Below are 22,573 nucleotides of genomic sequence, written 5' to 3' on the forward strand. Positions count from 1 at the left end.
GTCCAAAAACAGTAGGGAGGCAGCAACTGTAAGCTCTATTGAAGAATTTATTATTGAAACTGATCAGACAAAGCAGGCTAAAGTCAAACAAACTGTACTTTCTCAAATGAAGTGATTTGGGATCAGCTTCCAGCCAGGTGGTGCTTAACGTCAAAACGGAATGTAACCTTTACAAAATCAATAGTTGCCTTGGTTCTGATTTCTGTAGCCTCGCTGGTAGCCTCCCTGGTAGCCTCCCTGGTAGCCTCCCTGGTGGCCTCCCTGGTAGCCTCCCTGGTGGCCTCCCTGGTAGCCTCCCTGGTAGCCTCCCTGGTAGCCTCCCTGGTAGCCTCCCTGGTAGCCTCCCTGTTTGGACTGGTAACCGCCCTTTCCGCCGTCTGCGTAAGAGGCACAATTTGAACGACTATTCCGGACTAAATCAAGAAATCCAAAACTAATTTCCTCCACATACCTCTCTGGTACGACTGTTTCTGTTGGTATCCGCCTTTCTGATCTGTAATACAAGGGCCAATCAATTAGACCACTGCAAAAAAATCTAAAACGAATACTTTTTTTTTTAGGGTCTGCCGAGATATTTCTTACCGCGTCAAAATGCACCACTGCAAATAAAGTGTATTTTACCATTCCAAAACGGTCTTTAGAATGTGATTCGGGAAATGAAATGGCCTGACCGTTTTGCGACCTATGAGAAGAACTCGAGGGCGACCGAGCTGACCTCTGTTGAAATATCCACCGTAGACGCCCTGCTTGAGATCGAAAACGCGCTCGTTGTTCTCCACCAAGCTGCCCAGTTTCTCGGCCAGCTGCAGGGCCATGTTCTGCAGGGAGGTGGGCTCCGTGCGGTGCATCACCACAGTCTGCGTGGGCTGGTCCAGAGAGGCCTGTCGCCGGCCGGGAGGTTGCATTCATAAATACATCAAATAAAGGAATCCTTGACCCGTTAGCAGAAGTCATGTAACGTTACCATAAGCTCCTCGTTGATGATCATTTTGCTGATGATGCTGTGAACTGTTGCTATCTCCAACTCAAACATGTCAGATAGTGTTGCCATGCTAAAAGAAAAAATACAGAAATTGAAGATTTGGATGGGTTTTGTGTCTTTTCTGTAAGATACCAAAAGATGGCACCAAAGCCACCAATTGGACAGTAGGAAATTGATTTATTCCAGGATATTTTAAGTAAATAATTGTCCATCTTATTTTAAAGAAGCTGACCTGATGGAGTCGTACACACTGCTGTACGTGAAGAGGTACGTCCTCAGCGACTCCTCTTGGATCTTCCTACACAAACCGCCAAAACGACATTGAGTGACCGAGGTGACAGTTTACAAAGCGTCGGACGACGAGGCCTTTTGGAACATGCAAACCTGACGAGCATCTCGCGCACTCGCTGCATCTCGGGGAACAGGTCCCACACTTTGCTGTTCATCTTCTCATTGATGATGAAGGAGTGGCAGGTGCGCCAGTCGCCCATCTTCATGGCCTTGCTGGCCGCCACCACATGCTCGCGCATGCTCTCGGGGGGACCTTGGGAAAAAAGAAACGCCGCAACGTTCACTTGAATGCTCTTTTACGAGAAACGATCCGATCAAGAAGGAAATCGTCTTCTACTTACCGAGTAGCGGCTGTCGCTCTCCCACTCGCAGCTGATGATGGAACTGCTTGCTGATCATGCGGCGGCGGGCGTCAAACTCGTGGGCGGCCATGTAGGGGATTTCCAACAACATGGCCGACACCAGGTACACGCACTCCAGCAGCTCCAAGTTGATGTGCATGTGGAAGGGCACCTGGAAGAACACGCAAGCTAAGCTGATGGTGAACACTAAATAGAAATCAGGAGAGGTCTCCGATATTTCAAAAATGACACTTTGGTCTTAGTTTTCCCTGCTGTGAATCCCACCATGTTCAAATTGTTAAATGACAACGTCGGTGTGTGTGTGTGTGTGTGTGTGTGTGTGCGTGCGAAAATGTGTGCAGTGCGACGACTGACTTGTCTTCGCTTCTCGATCTTCTCCTGCTCGGCGTTCCGCTCCTGCATGTTCCTCATGAGCAAACCTTGCCCCAGCAGCTCCTTAGCACGGCCCGACGACTGGATGTCCAGCAAAGCATTGTGGGCGTCTTTGATCATGCCTTGACGGAAGGCGCAGATGCCCAGTTGGACCATGGTTCTGTTGTACAAGATCTAGGAGGAAGGAATGCAAACGGTTGATATCGACTCATCGTAAATGGTGGCTTGGATCGAGTGCGACTGCACCTGCACGGGCGGGTCGGCGTGCTGGATGTTGTCCTGCAGGTGGCTCATGAGCATCAGGTCGCGGGCCTGGTACCAGCGCGAGTGCAGCGCGTGGTGGTAAATGTGGCAGAGGATGGCGCACGTGCGGATGCGGTCGGTGCGGTCCTTGGCGTAGATAAACTTGCACAGGCGGTCCATGATGATGGCGCTGTCCTCGCCCTCGCTCTCCTCTTGGTCCTGTTGGGACTGAGCGACAGCAATTTTGAGAACACCCACTGGCAGAGCTAGGATTTTTTTTTTTTCTTGAGGGGACGGGGGGGCAAGGATATAATTATGTTGCAAATGGTTGGGTTTTACTTAAAAGACAAATTCAATGAACATGCTACTCTTCTCACCTTCGTTTCTGCCTGGATGCCCAGGCTGCGCCGGTGAGCCTTGTAATCAAATTTGTAGTATGTGTGCATGATTCTGTGCAGGTAGATGCGGCAAATCTCCTCCGTGGTGCCCTTGTTCTCTAAGTAGTTGAGCAGGCGGTCCATGATGCCGCACACGTGCCCTTCGTCTTTCAGATTGTCCACGTATTCTGCGGGGGCAGAGGCGGAGCCGTTAGTCCGACCCTATTTGTCAGTTGGCGAAATTAACGCGGAAGCGCTGCGCGCTGACCTTGCGAATGAGGATCTGTGTTCTGCATGATCTTGGTGAACTCTTCGTCCATCCTCTCTACCAAAGTTAGAATGCAGCCGCGAACCCTGAAAGGCTGAAGACGTGAAAGAGGAGAAAGAACGTAACTACAAACATGACTCCAAAAATGCAAAAATGGTAACAGCAAGACTGCACACACCTGATCTGAGATGGCCAAGTTCTCACTTTCCTCCGCAATGTTCTCCCCAATGAACATGTCATTGTTGTCATACAGAATGTCCAGCAGTTCGTCTATGCAGTCCAGACATTTCTTCCACATTTCCGGCTGAATAGATAAAAAAAAGGCAAGTCATGTGAGAGGCACATGACGTGTCAATCAAATCTCAAGCATCCTTGTTTCTTACCTTCATATAAGCCGCCATGTTGGGGTTGTAATCGTAGAGCGACGCAACGATGTTGAATTTGATTTTAACCATGACGCCCACACCCAGGTTGTGCTCGAGAGCGATGGCGGCGAGGGCGTGGAGCAGTTCAATCTGGCCAGTCCTGCCGGAGAGGAATTTGCATTTACTATCAAAACATCCATGGCACTGTCAATCTTGTCCCTTCAGCCATCAGATTATGCAGACGTACCTAATAGTGTGTCCCAGATATCCAATATTTTTACAACTGAATGTTCTGATCTATTCATCAGATAAAAACTGATGATGAATAATTTAACACCACTAACAAAGCACACAGCAGGTGCAGGTATTATTTTAGTCCACACGAGGGCGCCATCCAAACATTCCAATTAACGGCGATATGAACAATTCTAATTTGTTCTTTGAAGGGGCAGAGTGTGCACTGAGTGAATACCGGTCGGTGCCCTTTTTGCCTCTGGCTTGCAGGATCTCATGGAGCTTCTTCACCACCACAACTGTGTTGATCTCAGTTCCCTTTGCAAACATCTTGGGCTTCTCCTGACGGTTTCCAACAAAGGCAAACGTGTGATTGCTTTCTTTGAAAAACAGAAGGGGGTCTTTGTCCTTACCTTGACGAGAGGGACGCCTCCCTTGACCTTCTCCCAGCCTCCCTCCGCCTCCTCGCCTCCCTCTTCCTCAGCCTCCTCCTCCAGCTTCTCTTTCTTCTTCAGCTTCTTCTTCTTCCCCAGCTTTTCGCCGCTCTTCTCGGGCGCCTGAGCCCTGGAATGCATGGCGAGGCGCTTTAAGTGACGTTCGGGGGGGTGCATAGAACGGAATTGTGGATTGCCGACTCACTTCTTGAGGAAGACCATGGCGAGAGACGCGCTCTTGTCCTCGCCGTCGTCAGAGCTCTCACTGCCCGAGTCCACGGTGTCGGAGCCCCAGTCTTCATCATCTTCATCGTCGTCGCTGGAAGAAGACTCGTCCTGGCAAAGGGACAAAGCACAACATTGAAACCATACAAATAATTTCAAAGGGATAAAAGCACATTTTTACAGTAAACAGCAGAGGGCGTGATGATGTGAAAGCAATTAAGAATAACTGCAGCTGCCTACCCCAGATCCTTTGGCGGACTTGAGGAACTTGCTAGCTTCTGGCGTGGCCTCTGGCTTTTTCTTCAAGAAGTTTTGAGCAGACACACCGTCATCATCCCCATCGCTGTCAGAGGATGACCCTGACGTGCAAAGGCGCGATTAATATTTGCCAGTGTGACTTTCTCACGAGAATGAAAACTCCTCACCTCAATCCAGAATAGTAAACGTAAAATTGAAGAAGAAAAAAGAAGAAGGTGGGTTACCTGAATCATCTGGGCCCTTGTCTTCCTCTTCATCTGCAGATTCCTGTGGATTCTGTTACAATTATATTGAGAGGTTAATGTCCTGTGAACGTGTCATGTTTTGGCGTGTCATTTTCTCACCTCCTTGTAAGCAGTAATTTCCGTCTCGTAATCCCGGTTGTACTTGCGGATCTTCTGCCGCAGTGTACTGAGGGCTTTTGCATTGTTCTTGTTCATCTTCTTCTTGCCCTCTTTGTCCTCCCAAAGCTGAAACAGATCTCATTTTAATACATCACATACATTTCGTATTTGTTAATAAAGTATGTGTGATTTTCACAATTGCAGGGGGCGAAGGAAATTAAACAACAGACCTGATTCAGGTAGTCCTCCAGGTCTGCCAACAGACGGATGTAGAAAGGTGGAACTCCCTCTTTGTCCACTATATTCTTGCTTTTGAGGAACGCTCGACACAATTGCTCAAACTCCTCCAGACACTTGGCCATGTCGCGGATCTTCATGGCATTGCGGATAGTCTTGATGAGATTGGTCAACTCCTCAAACCTACGATTGAGGAATACAATCAAGTCAAATATGTATGTATGAAGACCAAAAGTCACGTTTATCTTGAAGTAAATGGGCCTACCTTTTGTCTTTGGCACTGCGCACGACTCTTTTGGTGTCCTCCTCATCATCACTGACCAGCAGCGACCTGTGTAGTCAAAGGTGCATTGTGAAATGATCTTCAAATCGAAATGCAACAAATAAGTGACGCAATAACTGCACTGACTGCTTGAGCGTTGTCCCGGGCGCTTTAGGGGCGATCTCATCGGCTGATGAGGACTCCTCTGACTCACTGTCAGACCCGGTGGCGAAAAAACGAGACATTGCTGAAGAAGGGACACAATCTGCAAAAAAACAACAAAACGGTCGGCCCATAAGATGTTAGCTAACGTGTCACGGAGCTAAAGCTAAGATAAGCTTACGCTAGCAACTTTCGCCTCCCAAGGTAAAATGGGAACAAGAGTCGAAGAGTGAGCAACAAATTTCTATCCACAACTTACCTAGGTCCTTGAGAAATGCGATTTGAGATGTTTCGGTCTTGTTTGGGTGTTAATAATATCCAGTTTTGCTGTCGCGTTGACACGGTGAAAACGTGCGACGTTCAGTACGGGTGACTAGCGCCGGAAAAGGAAGTGACGTATGACGGAGGAGGTCAAAGGTTTCCTCAATGCAGTACAGCGCCGCCTACTGGCGAAAATCAGCAGTTTGGAGTGCAGTATAAATCACTTTTTCTAACAAACATAACATTTCCCGTGTTATAATCATTCGGGTCATTAATTTATCGTGTCAGAGTGTTGCTCGAAAACAGCTTTCAGGATTGTTACCTATATTTTTATGACATAATCTAACAGTAATAATCTTATTCTCAGAATGGGCAATAAAGCACACCAATATCCACCAAAGAATTGACCTCAACGAGTAATACAGTTAGAACTTTTATTAAGCATAATTTAAAAAAATAAAACGGAGTAATACAGTGCCACAGTTCAAACTTTTATTAAGCATAACTTAAAAAATGAAACAAAGTGCAGGCCAGGTGATTTAAGAGGTGTTTTACTTGTCTTCTCTCTTGTACTTTTGCAATTCTGGAATAAAACAAGATATTGTTAAGGGGGATGAGCAGAATATAATTGTACTACAAGATTTGATGATTTGATGGCAGTCTTACCCTCTTTCAGTCGTTGATTTTCAGCCTTAAGCACAATACATGTTTGACAACCTGTAACAAAAGAAGCACAACACATTTGCCACTTTGAACATTCCTGAAACTTTGCACTAAGCGTCTTTGGGTTCTTGAAAAGCGCTATACAAATATAATGAATTATTATTATTATTATTACTACCACCTTTTTCACCTACCTGACTGACTTATCTGATGCTTCACGGGTGGTTTTATGTTTTTGCTTCTGCTGACAGCCTCTCCAGCCGCTGCGGACACCGCAGTATCTGAAGAGGAAATCACATGAACTTGTGGGATATTTGAAAATGTCACGTGGAGCAGTCAATCTTTTATTTATTTGACCTGTCTTTATCTTCTTCGTCTGCGTCAATTGTGCCTCTCTGCTAATGTCCCGCTTCCTGGTTTGCGGAAGGGTAACTGCAGGATTAGATGCTAAGAAGGAAGAAATATTATTTCAATTTATTACTTATTGTGAATAATAGTTTTTAGTGATGTGTGTCGATAATATCATTTTTTTTTCTCTTACCAGTACTTGAAGTCAGCGTGCTGCTTCTTGTCAATTGCGTCCGGGGAGGTGGCAGCACTTTTGGGATGCTTGGTGGCTTTCTGGCTATTTGGGTTTTCTCCGCTCCGGTTTTGGGCCTCGGCATTGGTGTCACATGTGAAGAGGAGGTTGCGCGAGGGACCGCTAAATTCTTAAAAAGGATGATAAAAAACAAAACAAAGTCATACCTGAATTGCATCCAACCCCATCTTTAGTGAATGATTTACCTCCTTAAGCGTGTGAGAAGGCACACTTTGTTTGACGGGGAGTCCAGATGTTAGCGTTTTGCCTCGCTTCTGAAGCAACGGCTTGAACTTGGGCAGCTGCGATGAAGCTTTCAAGCAAGGCAGCAGCGATTTAGCGGCTGGTTGAGCTTGCGATATCTTTGGACGGCAGACGTCTGATGAGATGACGACGGGTGTTTCCCGGACTTCCGGCTTACTGGCCGTATCCCCATCCGGTTTTTCCTCCGTTACCAAAGATTTGGTCAGATCAACACCGACGTTGAAGAAATCCATTTTACAAGACAACGGAGTTGAAGTGTGGAAACTACGGTCGCTGGAGAAGTTTCCCAGTTGAATTGTTCGGTCGGATTTAGGATCAGCGTCGAAGGTGTTGTGGGGATTGTTGGCGGAATCTTTTTCTGATGGGATGTTAGACTGAGAGAGAAGGCTAACGTCAAAGGTGCCGTGGTGACGCTCACGAGAGACGCTTTCTGATTCCGCGTCAACAGCCGGTGCGGGATGATTAACATCGGCAGTGTCACGCTGAAGGTCACTGGGACTGCTGTCTGGCAAAATTATAGTTTCATTGGCCGGAGGGTGAGATTTAGCTTCCAAAATGTTTTGGTGACTGCCACTAGAACTGCTTTTGGACATTGTTCCGTTGGCCACATCGAAGGTGTCATGGGGATTGTCGATGTAGCCCTCTTCTGATGTGATGTTGGCCTGAGAAAGAAGGCTAGGGTCGAAGGTAATGTACTGACGGTCGCTCGAGATGTTTTCCAGTAGAATTGTTCGGTTGGATTTAGGATCCGCGTCGAAGGTATTGTGGGGATTGTTGCTGGAACCTTTTTCTAATGCAATGTTGGACTGAGCGAGAAGGCTCGCGTTGAAGGTGACGTTGGGACGCTCACGAAAGCCGCTTTCTGATTCAGTGTCAACAGCCGGCGCGGGACAGTTAGCATCGGAAGTGTCACGCTGAAGGTCACTGGGACTGCTGTCTGACAAAATGATTGTTTCATTGGCCAGAGGACGAGATTTAGCTTCCAAGATGTTGTGGTGACTGACACTAGAATTACTTTCGGACATTGTTCCGTTGGCCGGAGAAAGAGGAGCCGCATCGAAGGTGTTGTGACGGCCGTCATCGCTCGACCGGGTTATCGTGCTCTCATCACTCGTCATACTGGTTGTGGGCAGGCCATCCTGTTCTGGAGGTCCACACCCCAGGGTTGGATCTTTATCAGTGGACGTTGACAGACCCTGTCCTTTGTTTTGAGGGAAGCTTATTGGAGATGCAGTTAAAGGGGAAGTCGCTACATGTTCTAAATTGGATTCAATAGTCGCCTTCTGTGCACAGTTAAGTCTCTCCATGTCAGAAGCAGTTATGTTCATACTAAAATTGATACTTTGTTGCATCATGGAATCAAATGAGTAATTAGTAATGTCCGGTAAGCACTCGTCACGCAACCAAAACGAAGGTTTAACATCCGAGTTGAGAGTTTGGCTACCATTTGCTTTTACATCCATGCTTGGCAGCAGAGAGGGAATCAATTTAGAGTTGTTGTGAGCGACTTCGATGAGCCTACCAGGAATTCTGAACGGTGTCGTTGCAGCCAGAGGCGATATTGGCGTGGTATTAAGTTGAAATAACTCCTCCGTACTGTGTTCATCTGGTGAAAGTTCAACCAGAGAGATATCTGGGAACAATTCGTCGTCCAAATACATTCTTTTAATTGGTGCCGTTATTCCCAGGGAATCGCTTATTCTCATTTCATCTGTTTCTGGATTTTCGACAAAAGATGCACACTGTGTTGTCAAATCAGCCATTCCAGTCAGCCGAATTCCTTGCTGTTGGCAAAGTAACAGCCAATCAATGCAATGTCATGCAAATAAATCCAACACCCACTAAAATAATATCAATAACAATGTGGCAGACATAAGTACCAAAACGGGTGCTGTTTAAATCGTTATCAATTGCTAAAAGACATAGCCTTGAAATCATTGGGGTATCCGACGCAACTTACGCTTTCCAGTCGATCCGCAAGGGAGCAAAAGATTTGAAATCGCCCAAAAAGCACCAAAGCAGTCACAAAAGTTCAAAAACTACTTTGCATCTTGCACGAGTTTATCAAAGCCGCTCGAGATTTTAAACAGTTGCACCAACCAATCACAGCGCGAGCTTCTTGTTCGTGTGTGAACCGTTTGCCTACACCGCCCCTACTCGCCTTGGCGGCGAAGCTGCATATAAACCCATATGTATTTAATCAAATTTAATATTTTCTAACCCCGTATTGTTCTTGATACTTGTGATTTGTGCGGTTACTTTCCAACGCCAACAACATTTCAAATGTGTTTTATTGAATGTTGAAGAAACAAAAAATAAAGGGACACCAGAAGCGCTTGGGTTAAAGCATCACCTCCAGCATCACTCTCAACTGTGGATTGGTCGCCATAAGATGGCTTTCCTGCTTTATTGCATGAGTCTCGTTGCTTGCTGCGTCTGGTCGTGCGTCCTGGAACGTGTCCTCTGCAGATTTTTTTTAATGCAAATTCATTTGTAGAGTGCCTTTTTTTCCCATCAAACGTAGTTAATCGATTTTGATTTATTGCACAGCGCTACACACAGCATTACAAACACCCAGGGATACTACTATATTTATAGTTTAAGCATGTACTTGAAGACATTGCCCACAAGAGGGCGACAGAGTAATCCGCTCAGCATCATTTCACAGGGTCACCACGCAGTCCAGGGAATGATTATGGGGGATCTGCGCCTGGGGGGGCTGTAGTTTGTAAAAGTAATACGGCCCTGATCTTACCTTGACCGTTGTCTTTAACGTTGACCCTTTGCCTCTTCCGCTTCTTTCCCTGGAAAACACACAAACATTTCTAAACTGACCCACTACTGGAGCGTCCCGAGTGACGTCATGTAGACTTACATAGTTTTCAGTGCAGGACCAATCGGGATGCTGCTGTGTGTGGATTAGTTTGGCAGCATCGGCGAGCTCATAGTATTTCCTTTGCTGTTTTTTTGTCAGCGACTTCCACTGCAAATGTACGTGAGATCATCCAGTGATGCATTTTTGGAGCTGATGTGGCGCACTCACCATCTGTCCAACCACTTTGTTGACATTAGCGCTGTTTCGAATGTTGAGCAGAGCGACAACCTTGGGCCTCTGCTCCTGCCGGAATAGCATGAAGGCGTTTAGGGGCTTCTTAACGTACTTTTCACTTTTTTCATCCTGTCGGTCTTCACGCTCCCCTCTGGAACAGAACATTGGAATAATAGTATGAGATCTGAATGAAATGGAAGTTTTAATCGGAATCATCTGAATCGAAATTATATGGTCTTTCTGTAATGAGCAAATATTACCACAAGACGGCGCCAAATACACTGAAAAGTAGACTTACAGCGCTTTGGTGGACTTCGGTGGGGCAGCAACACAGGGAAATTGACTTCTTAGTGCCATATTCTTGCTCCTATTTTGATTAAAGACGAATATAGGTTTAATAACCAACATAATAAACAAATAATGCAGACATTTCAACATGTTCACATACGGTTGTGTCATCATCATTGCTGGCTCTTCCTCCTGGAGTCAAAAATGTAGAATTGAGAATACAGACTAGAATTTCCTTTTATTATAAGCCCATGTTGACATGTCAGTATGTCTTACCAGTTGATAATCAAAGGGACTTTCATGCCAGTCATAGGGGAACGACTAGGGAAGAAGAACAGAGCCAACATAACGCTTAATTTTGTTCTCATTTTTCAAAGCTCTGAATTCTATAGACATTTGATCCCACCAGGCCCTGGCAACAAGGCAGCATCAAACCAGGACAGCACAGCGGCTCCAAAAAGGGAGTCATGGTCATCATCGGAGCGGGAACCTCCAGCATCCTCCCAAGAGGGAACCAAACACCCGAGCCATCCACCTCGCCTTCTACAGTCCGAAGCGCCGTGTAGATGCTTTCTGCTGGTGGGTCTCGGGGCGAAGGAAGATTGGGGGATGGCAAGAAGCTGGGCGTGTCACCCATCATGTCCTGATCGCAAAAACTGACCAGCTGGTCTGAGAGATCATTTCGATCCATTGGACCGTTGGAAAAAGCCTGCGGGCAGCAAAGTAATGGAAGGCAGTTTCATCGATTTTGACAATCTTGGTCAAGCCACAGCTTGTCAGATGAAATGGCAACTTTAAAAATGTTGAATCCATACCGATTTAAATAAAATAGATGCAAATACAAATAGACATTCAATATTCCGAGTGTAGGTGTTTTGGGGTTTAGTAATTGACATTTTTTTCATACTTACCCAGACAAGCTCAGCTGTTAATGAGCCGATTCTAAAAGACTTTGCTAGCACGTGCTGAACCAGCCCATCTGCTACTGTCTTTCATCTCTTTTGGCCTCTCTGTGACATCATCAACTTGCACTACAATCACCATGGCAACAACAGCAACTTTAAACCTTCTAAGGCCGAATATCGAACTGTTACTCAATAAGATCAAAGTTAAGATCATTGAAGGAACGACACAGCGAGGATGATGCCACAGTGGGTAACGTTAGCTTAGCATTTTGTTATATGACTTTGATGGTTATTTAGCCAACATTGTTCAAGATGTAAAATTTGGCCCCTAAAAAGTAGCAAGAGGAGCACACAAAAGTGTTGCTTTAGACTTAAGTTTAATACAAAACTCATTTTCACACAAAACATTTGATAATATATCCAAATACAGTATTCACAAAAAAAAAAAAAGTACAGTCAATTTTTGGTGGCTTTCTTCAATTTGGTCTTGAGCTCTGATATGAATGGATTTCCAAATCTAAAACACAACATGAAAGGTAAACAAAACATGCTGCTTTTAAGCTTTGCGTGAAAAAATAAAGTTTTGTATCCACCCTGCTTGTCTCGGTGGCATCCATTTTGGTTTGCCCGGCACCTCTGCTCGTTTGGTGGCATCGGTCTCTGGCAGTGGTTTGACCTCCACTTCCTGTTGGTAGTCAGCATTAACTGAGGAAGTATCAAACAATAACTGGAGGCTGACTACCACTTACCATCCTTGGTACCTTTTTGACAACAGGAAAGCCTGAACCGAACCCTAAAAAACCAAATTTTAATGTGACATTGTTTACCGACTGTGATGACGAGTCGGTTTTGTGATTAGAAGAAACCGACCGGGCAGCTTGAGTCCGAATCCCAAGCCTCCCAACACATGAACACGGGCGGGGGTTTTGGATTTGGGGATTTCCGGCGGCGCAGTTTCAGGATCCACAGAGGGTCTCAGAAGAAGGGCGCGGCGATCTTTCGGTGGCCTCGCGCGAGGATTTTTCACGGCGATTCTTGACCTTTGAGGGGCAAAGTTCAACGCAAAGCTGCCCATCTGCAATGAAGAATATTTGTATTTACTTTATCAAAATATTATCGACTTATTCAAATGTTACCGGGTCATTTGTGCAAGAATCGTACCTCAGCTTCACCTTTGGGCTTTTCCGCTTTGTCCGATGATTGCAAAATCTTCGTCAACGGTCCCTCCTCGGAATCAATCTTTCGGGTTTCCGACGCATTCGACTTAAGAACGTCTCCATCGTCGCCCCGCTCGAGCGCTTTCGCCGCTTCCCAGGTAGAAGCCGACTCGCCAAAGGAGTAATCCGAGAAGCCCAACTCGGGCGAAGATATAACCGAGAAGCTATCCGTGTCGTTCCGCCTGTCCGTAGACTCGTTTGATAGCTCGTCTTGTTCAGGGTCAAAGCTCTCGTCCGATGAGGTCGTATCAAGGATGACTTGGTCCGTGTGGAGTTTTTCATGAGGGAATCCTGCAGTTTCCTTTCTGGTCTCATTGTCGCCTCCGGATGCATCGCACAAGTGCAGAGTTCGTTCCAGATCAACTCCTTGAATCTCCTCCTGAAGATCTTCCATGTCGTCTTTAAGTGCATTTGAATTCTGCTCTGGGAGTGTGTTGTTTCCAAGGTTCTCCGCCTCTTCTTGTAATTGTCGGTGGGTCTGCATTTCCTCCGCTTCCAGGAATCCTTGTGTTTTATTTCCATCTGGAGAAGCTTCATTGTTGTGTTCAGGAGGCTGCTCCTCGCACGCTGGCTCACAGGGCGGATTTTTAAAGGCTTTGCCAGTTTCCTGTGACGCCTTGACCTCTACTTCTGCCATGCAATTGTCGTCCGCCTCTACTTCAGCCGTTATTGCGTCTGACTCTCCGTTGCTGGTGTGTTTTAGGTCAACTGTGTTCATCCCGCTCGTATGAATTTGGACATCTTCTTTGTTGATGTCTGTAGACTTTAGTCCGGTTTCCTCCTTCTCACATCCTTCAGGCTGTGGTTCAATCTTGAGCTGATCTTCCGTACCAGCCCAAGAAGGCAGCGATTTATTCAACTGACACGCCCCCATGTCAGATTGATCCTCACGAACGCCACCAGAAACATTTTGATCATCACTTTTGGATTCTTGGACTGGCACATTATTGATGTTAGAAGGTTCAGGGCTAAGGAATCTGCTGACAGCTCCAACTAGGTAATACTGACAAACAGGCACAAAGAAAAAACAAATTAATGACCTCATTCATTTCCTGCTTATTCATCCTGATACCTGATTTGTTAATGCAGTCTTATTTTAAAAATCTAAAAAAAATCATAATAAAAAAAAAAAAATCGTAGGTAACAAAGCAATCTATTTGTAATGGTAATGTAAGAGTTTGAGGATAAATATAAATGTTTAGAGCGGTCAATTACTCTCGGTGCCTAAGCTCTTTCAAATGACTATCCAATATTTTATATTTTTAATCTTAGAAACACAAAAATGACCCAATAGAAATTTTGTTTTGTTTTATTTCAAACAATTGAGATTTTTCAATGTGTTGGTTTTACAGTGACGTCATAATGACATAATTGCTTCTCCGTTAAAGATCTCACCTTTGGCCTTGCGGAAACGGTCCTGTAATTCAGAACCGTCAAGTGTTTGTCACATATATTGGACATTTGCAGAGGAAAAAAATGAACTACAAAAAAAAGAACAAGCTACGGCAAAGCGGTAGAGAAAAAGAAAAAGTGTGCATGAGTTTATTTTTCTGCACACACTGACGCAAGGATGACGCTGAGCACCTGCGCTAACCACTGTGACGCACAAATGACACAAACACACGTCAAGAGAGACGAAAGGCCGAAGCTACAAATAAGCAAATCAAAGTAGAGTGTAACGTTTTACTAGCTAGGTAACCATGAATTTTATTTTGGTACTTCTTATGGCGGAAGTTGCGTTGGAAGTGGTTCGAAGGAAAAAACGGCAGACTTGACTATAAACTGACGACACTAAACACAAATTAATTTTGTTTATAATGAACGTTGCATTAAGATTAAAATAAAATTTGATGTGTGTACATACGCAAGCTCGTGATTTTCTCTTTGCATAATTTATAACACTTTATTTTTGCGAAGGTAAATCCTAAAAGTCCTAAAATTATTATTTTTTAATTTCGCGTTCTTACAGCGTTTATTATTTATTTATGTTAGAGCAATAATAATAAATCTTACATCATCAATAAAAAGGCTTTCATCCTTTGAACCAACCAGAAAGTAATGCAAATATACAAAGGATAAATCATCGTGGCACTCACCACAACATTCCATAGCGTCCCCTCGACTCTGCCTGCATCCATAGCCTAAAATGACACTTTGCAAGCGAATTTAAACTTTTTTTCCTGTTCCAATGAGTCGTAATAAAAGCACAAATATTCTCCTGCCTGGCTAAAAGTTCGCATCCGTATCAAGCGGCGACAAAATGTTTGTTCCCCTCAGCATGGGTTCCTCATAATACAAACTCTTCCGGTCAATGAGGCGCATGATTAAGCACAGCTGAATATTATTGAAATGCATTCTCCATCAATCGCCAATCAATTTTTTTATACAATAATAAACCATTTAAAAGTGAATTGAAAAATTCTTATTTATTTCAAAGACGTCATAAGTATTTTAATTGGCTGTTTCGCATGACATTGGTATCAAACTCAAGGCTTGCGGTCCAGAGCAACCCTTCAAGGGCATTTCATATGGCCCGTTAAAAGTTTAAAAAAACATTTTAATGTAGCTTTCATAAAATGGTATTAAGTGCACTAAATTTGTAGGAATAATAGGCACAGAATAAATATATAGGATATAGAAGATTTACAAAAGATATAAAGAATAGGCAGTTTCTAGGGCGTCCCTAATGTAGTGGCCAGTGAGATTATTTTCAGAAAACCTTGTGTGTAACTATTTCCTCTGCACAGCCAACCCTTGGGCAAGAGGAACTAAAACAACTTCCTGTATGCGGCGATAATGTGGTAAGATAAAGTTTCATTTGATACAGGAAGTAGCTCATTGGCCGCATCAGTTCTGCATGGTGACTAATTTCCATTTCTTGTCAAACACAACAAAAACAATCCTACTTATTTCCACCCCAAACTGAGGTCCGATTTTATTTGCTGAATTTGATAGTAATTCAATTTGGTAAAATATATTTGTACAAAAATAAGAACATTTACAAATAATCAAGCAGCTGGAAGAAACATCATAATAAATAAAACACCTAAACTACCGGAAGTAAAATTGATCTCAATGACAAATACAAAAACTGGACACAAACTATTACCTAGTAAAAAGTGGGACAGGAAAATGTTTTTTGTAACTGTGAGGATGTTCACATGGAAGATATTTCCTCATTGGGCTCTGAAAGGCAGGATGATGTAAAAAAAATATTATTTTATTTATTGAGGGGGTAAAAAAAAAAACATTTATAGCTCTAAAATGATCCTGCTGAGTTGTCTTACCTGTCCAGCTTCTGTAAACGGGAATTTTGAGTGCGGGGTGTGTGAGCTCCACAATAACTCTCAACCGAGCTCTCTCGCCTCCCTTGCTCCCGTCCGTCAAATTAACTCTATTGATGTGTAACGCTGCCGAGTCTTCCTCTCTTTCATCATCATCAACGTCATCATCGCTGGCCTCCTCTCCATCTGACGACTTGGTTTCTTCGTATTTTTCCTCGTTGTTATTGTTCTCCCCGTCCGCTTTCTCGTCGATGTACGCTATCCCGTCGGTGTCCGGGTATGTGACAGCTGCTTTGGTTTCTGGAATGGGAACATCAAGATATCACAGTACTGAACTCTGCACAAATTTAATCGAATAGATGGAAAAATAATTACTCATTTTCCTCCATTTGTCACTTTGACCTGGCACTTGTGTGGACCTCTCGAGGGCGCACACACTTTTCAGCTCCCTCTGCCCGTCATCACCTATCTCCTCCGTCTCATTAGAATCGAGCGGCGAGAGGGTGGTCCCGCCGGCTGTCCACAGTAACTTGACCTTGGGGTGACCCCCTTTCAACAGGAGAGAGAATACGCCCACTCCCTCGCTGCTCCAACATACCGAAATGGATGAAGGGATGCTGGGAGCAACTGAACGTGTGACACAAAATGCTAAAGTCAATCAAAAGCTTTGTAGTGGAAAAAAGTTCGAGAGGGACAAACTCCATGTAGGTATGTCACAAGGGTCTATTTTAAGACCACTGTCATTTTTCTAGGCTATAATAGCATGGCTCTGAATATCCAAAAATGTAAGCCTGAGAATAAAAAAATGCTATAAAATAGAATAATCTTTCGTATCATCGGATTATACTTTTTGAAATTGTTGGTTTTGTAAATCCACTTCATGTCTACACTCTGTATTGTGTCGAATTGCTGGTAACCAAAACATCATCGGCCCTCCTTGAATAAATAATAGTACAAAGGAAGCGTGTGATTCATTCTCACCAATGTCAACATTTCTCCAAAGCCTCTCAATGGGTTCTTGTAGGGAAATGTGCTCGACTCGGCATTTAATCCCTCCCCCTCGCTGCCGTTTCTCACGGTTGTTGGCGGTCCTCAAAGTAGCCGTGGTCCTGTAGAGTCTGGGCTGAATCTCCACGGGGCCCCACATCTCCGAGCTCTCCAGCACTTCGTCCTCGCTGTCGTCTTGCTCGCCCCCTCTCACCTTCAACCACGTGACCGTAACGTCGGGCGGGTAGAAATCGGTGATCTCGCACCCCAGGGTCAGCATCTGGTCCGGTGCCGAGGAGGCGGACGAGATGTCGGACACGCGTGGCTGCTTGATGAAGCCTGCGCAAAATAAATCGGGATGTGTTTGTTCGTATTTACACTCGACAGCACGCTGGGTGGCCTCTCTGACCTCTGGTCTCCCGAGTGACCGGCTGCTTGAGGGCGATGTGATGGACGCTGACCCACACTCTAGTTCCTCCCTGCTCCATCTCAGCTCGCGGCAGTTTGCACTGACTGGAGGCCGTAAAGAAGCCCTCGGAATTGGGTCGAGGGGAGGTTGAGGCCTTTGAAGCCACCGGGCTCAGCTCTCCCCCCTGGCAGAACCAGCGAAAGGTGATGACGTCCGGGTGAAAGTGGGACGCTCGCACGGTCATGCTGACGACCCCTGCCAAACAAAAACCCCCTTTAAAAATCAGTTGCTTGGCTCCAATGAATCCATTTTGTTTAACGTCTGCCTCACCCGGGTTGTTTCGCGTTTCTGCCAGCTGGATTTCGGAAACCTCTGGTGCAGCTGAAATAAAAAAAAAATGATTGGGGGTGGACTGTATTTGCATCGCTCATGAAGAAACTCCTTACATAGAACGGTGAACCTCTCGGAGACTCTCTCCATCACGATTTTGTCTTTGCCCGCGTAGGCCACCTGACACTTAAACACGGCTCCCTTGTGGATGGAGATCTGCGGGATGAAGGTCAGCGACGAGACGAGCTGCTGGACTCCACTCGCTGTTGAGTACAGCGGGCCTTGGGAATGCAACTTGTAGTAGCCAGTCTCTCCTCTAGAGGGCAGCAGAGGACCTTTCTCCGGCGCTGGGGAAGTGAGAGTTAGGCCGTAGGGCAGATGGATGGTCGTTAGGGGGTTATAGAGGCAGTTAAAGTTTGCTCTGGAGCTCCCGACTGTTGGACATTGTTAGCAGAATGGAGGTGGATAGCAAGAGAGCATATGTTGGTCAATGAATGTTGTTCTCAGTCCTCCTGGTGTGACTTCGCTACCTGTGAGGGAGGTGTCGGAGATCGGCGTGTCGTTGAGGAACCAGGTGGTCTGGACCCGCTCCACCCTCCTGCCTTCGATGCTCACGCTCACCCTGCCCTTTTGACCTACGACGATGCGAGGGGGGAGGATGATGCCCGACACGGCAAGCGACTTTTGCTTCTCTGAAATGGGAGACGTGACATACGGCGGTTTCGAAAACATTTCATGGACGTGATCTTTGACATCTATAGCCAATGATTGAGGCCTGCCTTACCATCTCTTCGCCTCCAAGAAAAGCCAAAGCACAAGAGGAAGACAAGCACCAGGGAGATACACATCAGTGCCACGGATGCCTTCGCGGATTTAGTGAGCACTGGTTCCTTATCTAAAGAAGAAGACAAAGAAAAATTCTCACAGTGCTTCAGGTGTCAAGTGATAAACTATGATTTGATGATAAGGTCAGTCCGTTGCGGATGTGGGATGAGTGACTTGCAGATATGACTGCATAAAGAATGTTTTGTTTGAAAATTCTCCAGGCTATATGCAGAAGAACCGTGCGAAGAATCATATGTGCCCCACCAACCCCCACCCTTGCCCATCAAGGTGTTTATTATTCTGTAAATCCAACCTTGAGGATCCAGTTCTTCCAGGTATGCTGCAGCCCGGGCCGAGTTCATCGCTCCGGGCTGATTGACGGCGCATTCCACTTCCCCCCCCCTCCACCGCTGCTCTTGGCTCAGCGTGAAGTAGCGGGTGGTTCTGAAGGTCCCATCCGGATTCTGCTCGGTGTCAGGCGGATCGGGGAGGACTGTGCCGTTTTGTAGCCAGGAGACGGACATCTCCTCCGGGTAGAAGCTCTCCATGTTGCAGGAGAGGGTTAGAGGACTGTTGGAGGAAGGCGAGGGGACTGCTGAGAGTCTTATGGTGGGGGAGTCTGGGGGGGGGGGGGGGGGGCACAAATGAAGTCAAATAGTTAGAGGAGCTGTTGGGGCAACGACAAAGCGCTCGAAAGTGGCCATACTGGCCATGTTGGCTTTTATAATACAAACATATCTATGGCTCCAGCGTTTGCGTCAAGCATGATCGGTATTTCCCATAAGAGGTGTGAAACGCAAACAACAATGCAAAGCAAGAAAAACACTCACACCTAGCTGGAATCATAACAGTGACCTTGTCTGACCTTCTGTGTGAAGAGTGCTAATCGGAATTTGCGGCTTATGTAAAACAGTGGTAGAGTCTGTTCCTAAAAGTTCATTCTTAAAAAAAAAATATTCCTGATAGTGCTTTACCCTGAATTGTTAAAAAAAACACCTCTCATGTAAAGTCCGATGAAACTAATTTCGAATGCACTCACAAGTGATGTTGAGAAGAAAATGGAGCTCTTGGTCGACGCCATTGTGGCTCACTTTGCAGCCGAAAGTCGTGTTCTGGTCCCATCGAGTTGGGTAGTAGGTGAGGTTGGCAACTGCTCTGTAGAAGCCATCGGGGGTCTTCTCACCGTCGAGCTGCTCGGCGGGCTGAATGACTTGGCCGTCTCTGGTCCAGGTGACCGTTACAGGTGGAGGGTAGAAGCCATCTGCGCGGCATTCCAGTTGGCCCTCTTCCTCCAGCGCCAGCCACTGGTGAGGAGGCACTGACACAGATGGGGGAGCTAGCAGAAACATTTGGATGAGTCAGCAAAAACATCCCATTGGTTATGGTTTGACTCATTTGTTTTGTAATCAGCCATTACTCGCCAGCAATTCCTGCAACTCCTTCACTGACCACTTTTCTTCTCATCTATCAAATCAAAAAATGCCACCAACATACCAAAGACGCTGAGTGTAACCGTGCTCGAGTCCAGCATGGTGGAGTTATAGCGGACCGTGCATTCATACGCGCCCTGCAGGCTCAGGCCGACACGCCGGACGCTCACTGAAAAGTCTCCGCTGAGGAAACGGCCCGGGGTCCAAAAGAAGTTGTCATCAATCCACGCCGTGGCGTTCTTGAAAGAGGCCACGCCTGAGCCGTTACGAACCCAGTTGACTTCTATCAACGCTTCATCCACTTTGTCCAACTTCAGGGCCACGTTGCAAGGGAGGCTGGCATTTGTATTCGCTTCGGCTTGGATGTCAGCAGAGGACACTGCTCAAAGACAAAAAGACGTAAATATAAGGAGGAAAAGACCTGAATGCAAAAAAAAGAAAACACAACACACCCCAATTTCCTTCCTAGTTCTTTCTTTTGATCCTGGCTTTGCTCATTCTTGAGTGAATAAAAAGCCGTTCAGTCAACTCTTGGCGGCGATGAGCTTAATCAGTAACCAGCACAATAAATACTTGTCGGCAAACATAAAAGCCTGCCATGGAAAAGTTTCTACCTCCCGTGAGCTAATTGTTTGCCAATAACAAGCAAGTGACAGCTGACGAATGACATTTTCATAAAAGCCCGTGCTTGCCGACAAATATTTAACGCAACAATCAGTGTGAGTTTTTGATGACTCATGAAACAAATTTATTTCCTGATGAAGGAATAATTATATTCTAGTGAAAACATATCAGAACAATCAGTATAATAAACTGTACAGTGTTACCTTGTGCAAGGGTATGTCGAGAGACAAGTTTTTTTTCTTTCTCCGAGCTGTTCAGTGCAGTAATGCAATCCATTTAGCTTCATGCTAATAAACAATGCAAAACGCCACCAACGGGCTAATGAACAGCATCGCTCACAATGGAAAACACGTTCGGTGCAGCAACACATGAAGACAACAATAAACAATATGCAAAGGTGCCTTATCCTTTGTAAACATTAGGCACACCCACATCTGGAAAAAAAAATTAAAATACATTTTGAAGCTTACAAGCTTAAGGGATATTTTGTTCCTCATTTAACAGTTCAACATGAAGCAATCGAGCACAACAAAGACCAACCCAATCAATCGTCCAAAACAATCCAATCGTGATGCTGGCTTCCAACTGCAAGTGAAACCTGATCAGGACATCATTATAATTATAGCCAATGAAAAAAAAAAACCTGCTAAGAGAGTTGGCACCTGAACCTGATCACAACAGAGTCCAGTGCCGCACACTCAAAAAAGAAAGCAACAACAAAGCGGCCTCTGTGCGAGGGCACAATACTCACCGTTGTTTATGAGGTGCAACAAGACCACATAGACGAGGACTTTAAACTGCATGGCCAGGCTTGTCTTGAGAACGGCTTCTTATCATCGGGTCCTCTCGCTGTCTTATATAGAGCTGTTAGGTGACAGGGGGTGGGGCCGGACCCGCTACATGAGAAATAAGAAATATAGCCCCCCCCTCCCCTCTTGGGTACCCAAAAAGAAGGCCTGAGGTATGTGTCGACATCCCCTAGTGCGAAAAAGAAGGGAGACGGGAAGGGACAAGTCAAGTGCAGAAAGCGCTCACTTGAAATTCAAAGTGGCCTTCGGCCAAGGTTTTGGACCTACTTTACATTGGTGCAGTGTTGCTGTGAACAAAACGTAATCCCGCTGAGCTTATGTGGGCAAACACTCTTGCAAGACTGCAAGTTCTTTGTATCCCGTGTTTAAAAAAAAAAAAAAAAAAAAAAAAAAAAAAAAAAAACCTCTTTTGCATTCAATCATTCCTGTACTAGTTATTTCCTTAGGGCACAGGTGTCAAACTCAAGGCCCGGGGGGCTAGATACGGCCCACCACATCATTTTATGTGGCATCAAATTCGTGTGTCATTACTAGAATTGCAAATTGTCTTCACTTTTAATATCTTTTCTTTTGTTTTTTAAATATTTGAGAGTCATAACGGCCCTTCGAAAGAAGCGATGACTACAATGTGGCCCGCGAAAAAAATGAGTTTGACACCTGAAGAGAGAGCAACAACATATTTTTGTTAGTTTCGACAAACCTATTTATTTTTTCTACTTTTATACTGTTTTACTCATCATGTCAATCAATTATTTGACCCACATGCCGAAAACCCAACTCAGAATGAGTGAGGAGCCACTCTGCTCACTGTTGCTCCCTGTGGACAAAAGAAGTATGCCACCCGGGATCCTGACAGATAACACAGCAAGTGCCTGCCAAAGAACTGTTATGTAAAACTAGAAACCACTAATTATGTTCTCAGGTCTTAGTTTTGCTTTAACTTCTAATTTGCTTCCAAAGTGCACGCCTTGGAGTGGTATTCAAGTGGCAGTTGCGTGTTATTAACCTGTTCGCCTTTGCTATCTTGAGAGCCAATCGCATTCCAGGCCTCGGCCCAATGTCTTGTTTCTTTCTTTTTCTGACACTCTTGTTCCTTTCATCAGGCTGAATGCTTAATCTGGAGTTAACATGCAGAGAAGCGAATGGAGCGGAAATGATTAATTGTATTTGGGGTCTTGTCCACCACACCTTGATGCAGGTGTGTTTAATGTTGTGACCGGATTTGCAACTTG

At 45.3% G+C, this 22,573-nt stretch overlaps 3 protein-coding genes and 1 long non-coding RNA gene across 8 annotated transcripts; all 4 read right to left on the minus strand.

Annotated features, from left to right (window-relative positions):
- Nucleotides 1–29: 29 nt before the first annotated feature.
- Nucleotides 30–5,831, minus strand: eif3c (eukaryotic translation initiation factor 3, subunit C). The gene is made up of 23 exons (XM_061304696.1): nt 5,676–5,831; nt 5,402–5,519; nt 5,258–5,323; nt 4,986–5,175; nt 4,756–4,881; nt 4,636–4,687; nt 4,394–4,512; nt 4,134–4,264; nt 3,908–4,058; nt 3,733–3,836; nt 3,279–3,420; nt 3,074–3,199; nt 2,896–2,989; nt 2,628–2,815; nt 2,254–2,478; nt 1,990–2,181; nt 1,615–1,786; nt 1,367–1,526; nt 1,215–1,280; nt 965–1,052; nt 716–881; nt 452–493; nt 30–377 (listed from the first exon to the last, which is right to left on the minus strand). The coding sequence occupies exons 2-23, from the start codon at nt 5,497–5,499 to the stop codon at nt 178–180; spliced, it is 2,898 nt and encodes a 965-aa protein (XP_061160680.1). The 5' UTR covers nt 5,500–5,519; nt 5,676–5,831; the 3' UTR covers nt 30–177.
- A 324-nt stretch (nt 5,832–6,155) lies between these two features.
- On the minus strand, nt 6,156–9,287 carry LOC133171381 (uncharacterized). Of its 2 annotated transcripts, XM_061304705.1 has the most exons (7): nt 9,145–9,287; nt 7,127–8,968; nt 6,882–7,050; nt 6,698–6,787; nt 6,535–6,621; nt 6,344–6,394; nt 6,156–6,260 (listed from the first exon to the last, which is right to left on the minus strand). In XM_061304705.1, exons 2-7 carry the CDS (start codon nt 8,945–8,947, stop codon nt 6,229–6,231), a joined length of 2,250 nt encoding a protein of 749 aa, XP_061160689.1. In that variant the 5' UTR covers nt 8,948–8,968; nt 9,145–9,287; the 3' UTR covers nt 6,156–6,228. The 2 variants fall into 2 exon arrangements, with proteins under 2 accessions (XP_061160689.1, XP_061160687.1); XM_061304703.1 differs by having other exon boundaries at nt 6,535–6,787.
- A 171-nt stretch (nt 9,288–9,458) lies between these two features.
- On the minus strand, nt 9,459–10,378 carry LOC133171393 (uncharacterized). The gene is made up of 3 exons (XR_009718773.1): nt 10,228–10,378; nt 10,060–10,167; nt 9,459–9,988 (listed from the first exon to the last, which is right to left on the minus strand). It is a non-coding gene; the product is annotated as an uncharacterized LOC133171393 (long non-coding RNA).
- Nucleotides 10,379–11,786: 1,408 nt separating this feature from the next.
- Nucleotides 11,787–21,501, minus strand: si:ch211-180a12.2 (uncharacterized). 4 transcript variants are annotated; one of them, XM_061304698.1, is made up of 17 exons: nt 20,736–21,055; nt 19,973–20,287; nt 19,518–19,814; nt 18,792–19,097; nt 18,438–18,548; nt 18,184–18,345; nt 17,770–18,000; nt 17,654–17,704; nt 17,324–17,578; nt 16,909–17,253; nt 16,303–16,554; nt 15,931–16,227; nt 12,588–13,646; nt 12,297–12,501; nt 12,176–12,219; nt 12,020–12,111; nt 11,787–11,943 (listed from the first exon to the last, which is right to left on the minus strand). In XM_061304698.1, the coding sequence occupies exons 1-13, from the start codon at nt 20,806–20,808 to the stop codon at nt 13,612–13,614; spliced, it is 2,730 nt and encodes a 909-aa protein (XP_061160682.1). In that variant the 5' UTR covers nt 20,809–21,055; the 3' UTR covers nt 11,787–11,943; nt 12,020–12,111; nt 12,176–12,219; nt 12,297–12,501; nt 12,588–13,611. The 4 variants fall into 4 exon arrangements, with proteins under 4 accessions (XP_061160682.1, XP_061160683.1, XP_061160684.1 ...); XM_061304699.1 differs by adding an exon at nt 14,740–15,829 and having other exon boundaries at nt 12,020–12,501; nt 20,736–21,054; XM_061304700.1 differs by lacking the exon at nt 20,736–21,055 and adding an exon at nt 21,284–21,501 and having other exon boundaries at nt 12,020–12,501.
- Between the last annotated feature and the right edge of the window lie 1,072 nt (nt 21,502–22,573).

The sequence above is a fragment of the Syngnathus typhle genome, linkage group LG18 (genome assembly GCF_033458585.1).
Source record: "Syngnathus typhle isolate RoL2023-S1 ecotype Sweden linkage group LG18, RoL_Styp_1.0, whole genome shotgun sequence".
Taxonomy (NCBI): Eukaryota; Metazoa; Chordata; class Actinopteri; order Syngnathiformes; family Syngnathidae; genus Syngnathus; species Syngnathus typhle.

What these genes read in the sequence shown, in the direction of transcription:
- eif3c (XM_061304696.1), bottom strand. Translation starts at nt 5,499, where the DNA reads ATGTCTCGTTTTTTCGCCACCGGGTCTGACAGTGAGTCAGAGGAGTCC. An exon ending in TGGAGGACTACCTGAATCAG is followed by an intron (nt 4,882 to 4,985) that starts GTCTGTTGTTTA and finishes GATCTGTTTCAG; the next exon opens with CTTTGGGAGGACAAAGAGGG. An exon ending in TCATCAACGAGGAGCTTATG is followed by an intron (nt 882 to 964) that starts GTAACGTTACAT and finishes GGCCGGCGACAG; the next exon opens with GCCTCTCTGGACCAGCCCAC.
- LOC133171381 (XM_061304703.1), bottom strand. Translation starts at nt 8,947, where the DNA reads ATGGCTGATTTGACAACACAGTGTGCATCTTTTGTCGAAAATCCAGAA. An exon ending in CTTCTCACACGCTTAAGGAG is followed by an intron (nt 7,051 to 7,126) that starts GTAAATCATTCA and finishes ATCCTTTTTAAG; the next exon opens with AATTTAGCGGTCCCTCGCGC. An exon ending in GCATCAGATAAGTCAGTCAG is followed by an intron (nt 6,395 to 6,534) that starts GTAGGTGAAAAA and finishes CTTTTGTTACAG; the next exon opens with GTTGTCAAACATGTATTGTG.
- si:ch211-180a12.2 (XM_061304698.1), bottom strand. Translation starts at nt 20,808, where the DNA reads ATGGATTGCATTACTGCACTGAACAGCTCGGAGAAAGAAAAAAAACTT. An exon ending in TTCTTGGAGGCGAAGAGATG is followed by an intron (nt 18,346 to 18,437) that starts GTAAGGCAGGCC and finishes CTCCCATTTCAG; the next exon opens with AGAAGCAAAAGTCGCTTGCC. An exon ending in GGTCACTCGGGAGACCAGAG is followed by an intron (nt 17,254 to 17,323) that starts GTCAGAGAGGCC and finishes TATTTTGCGCAG; the next exon opens with GCTTCATCAAGCAGCCACGC.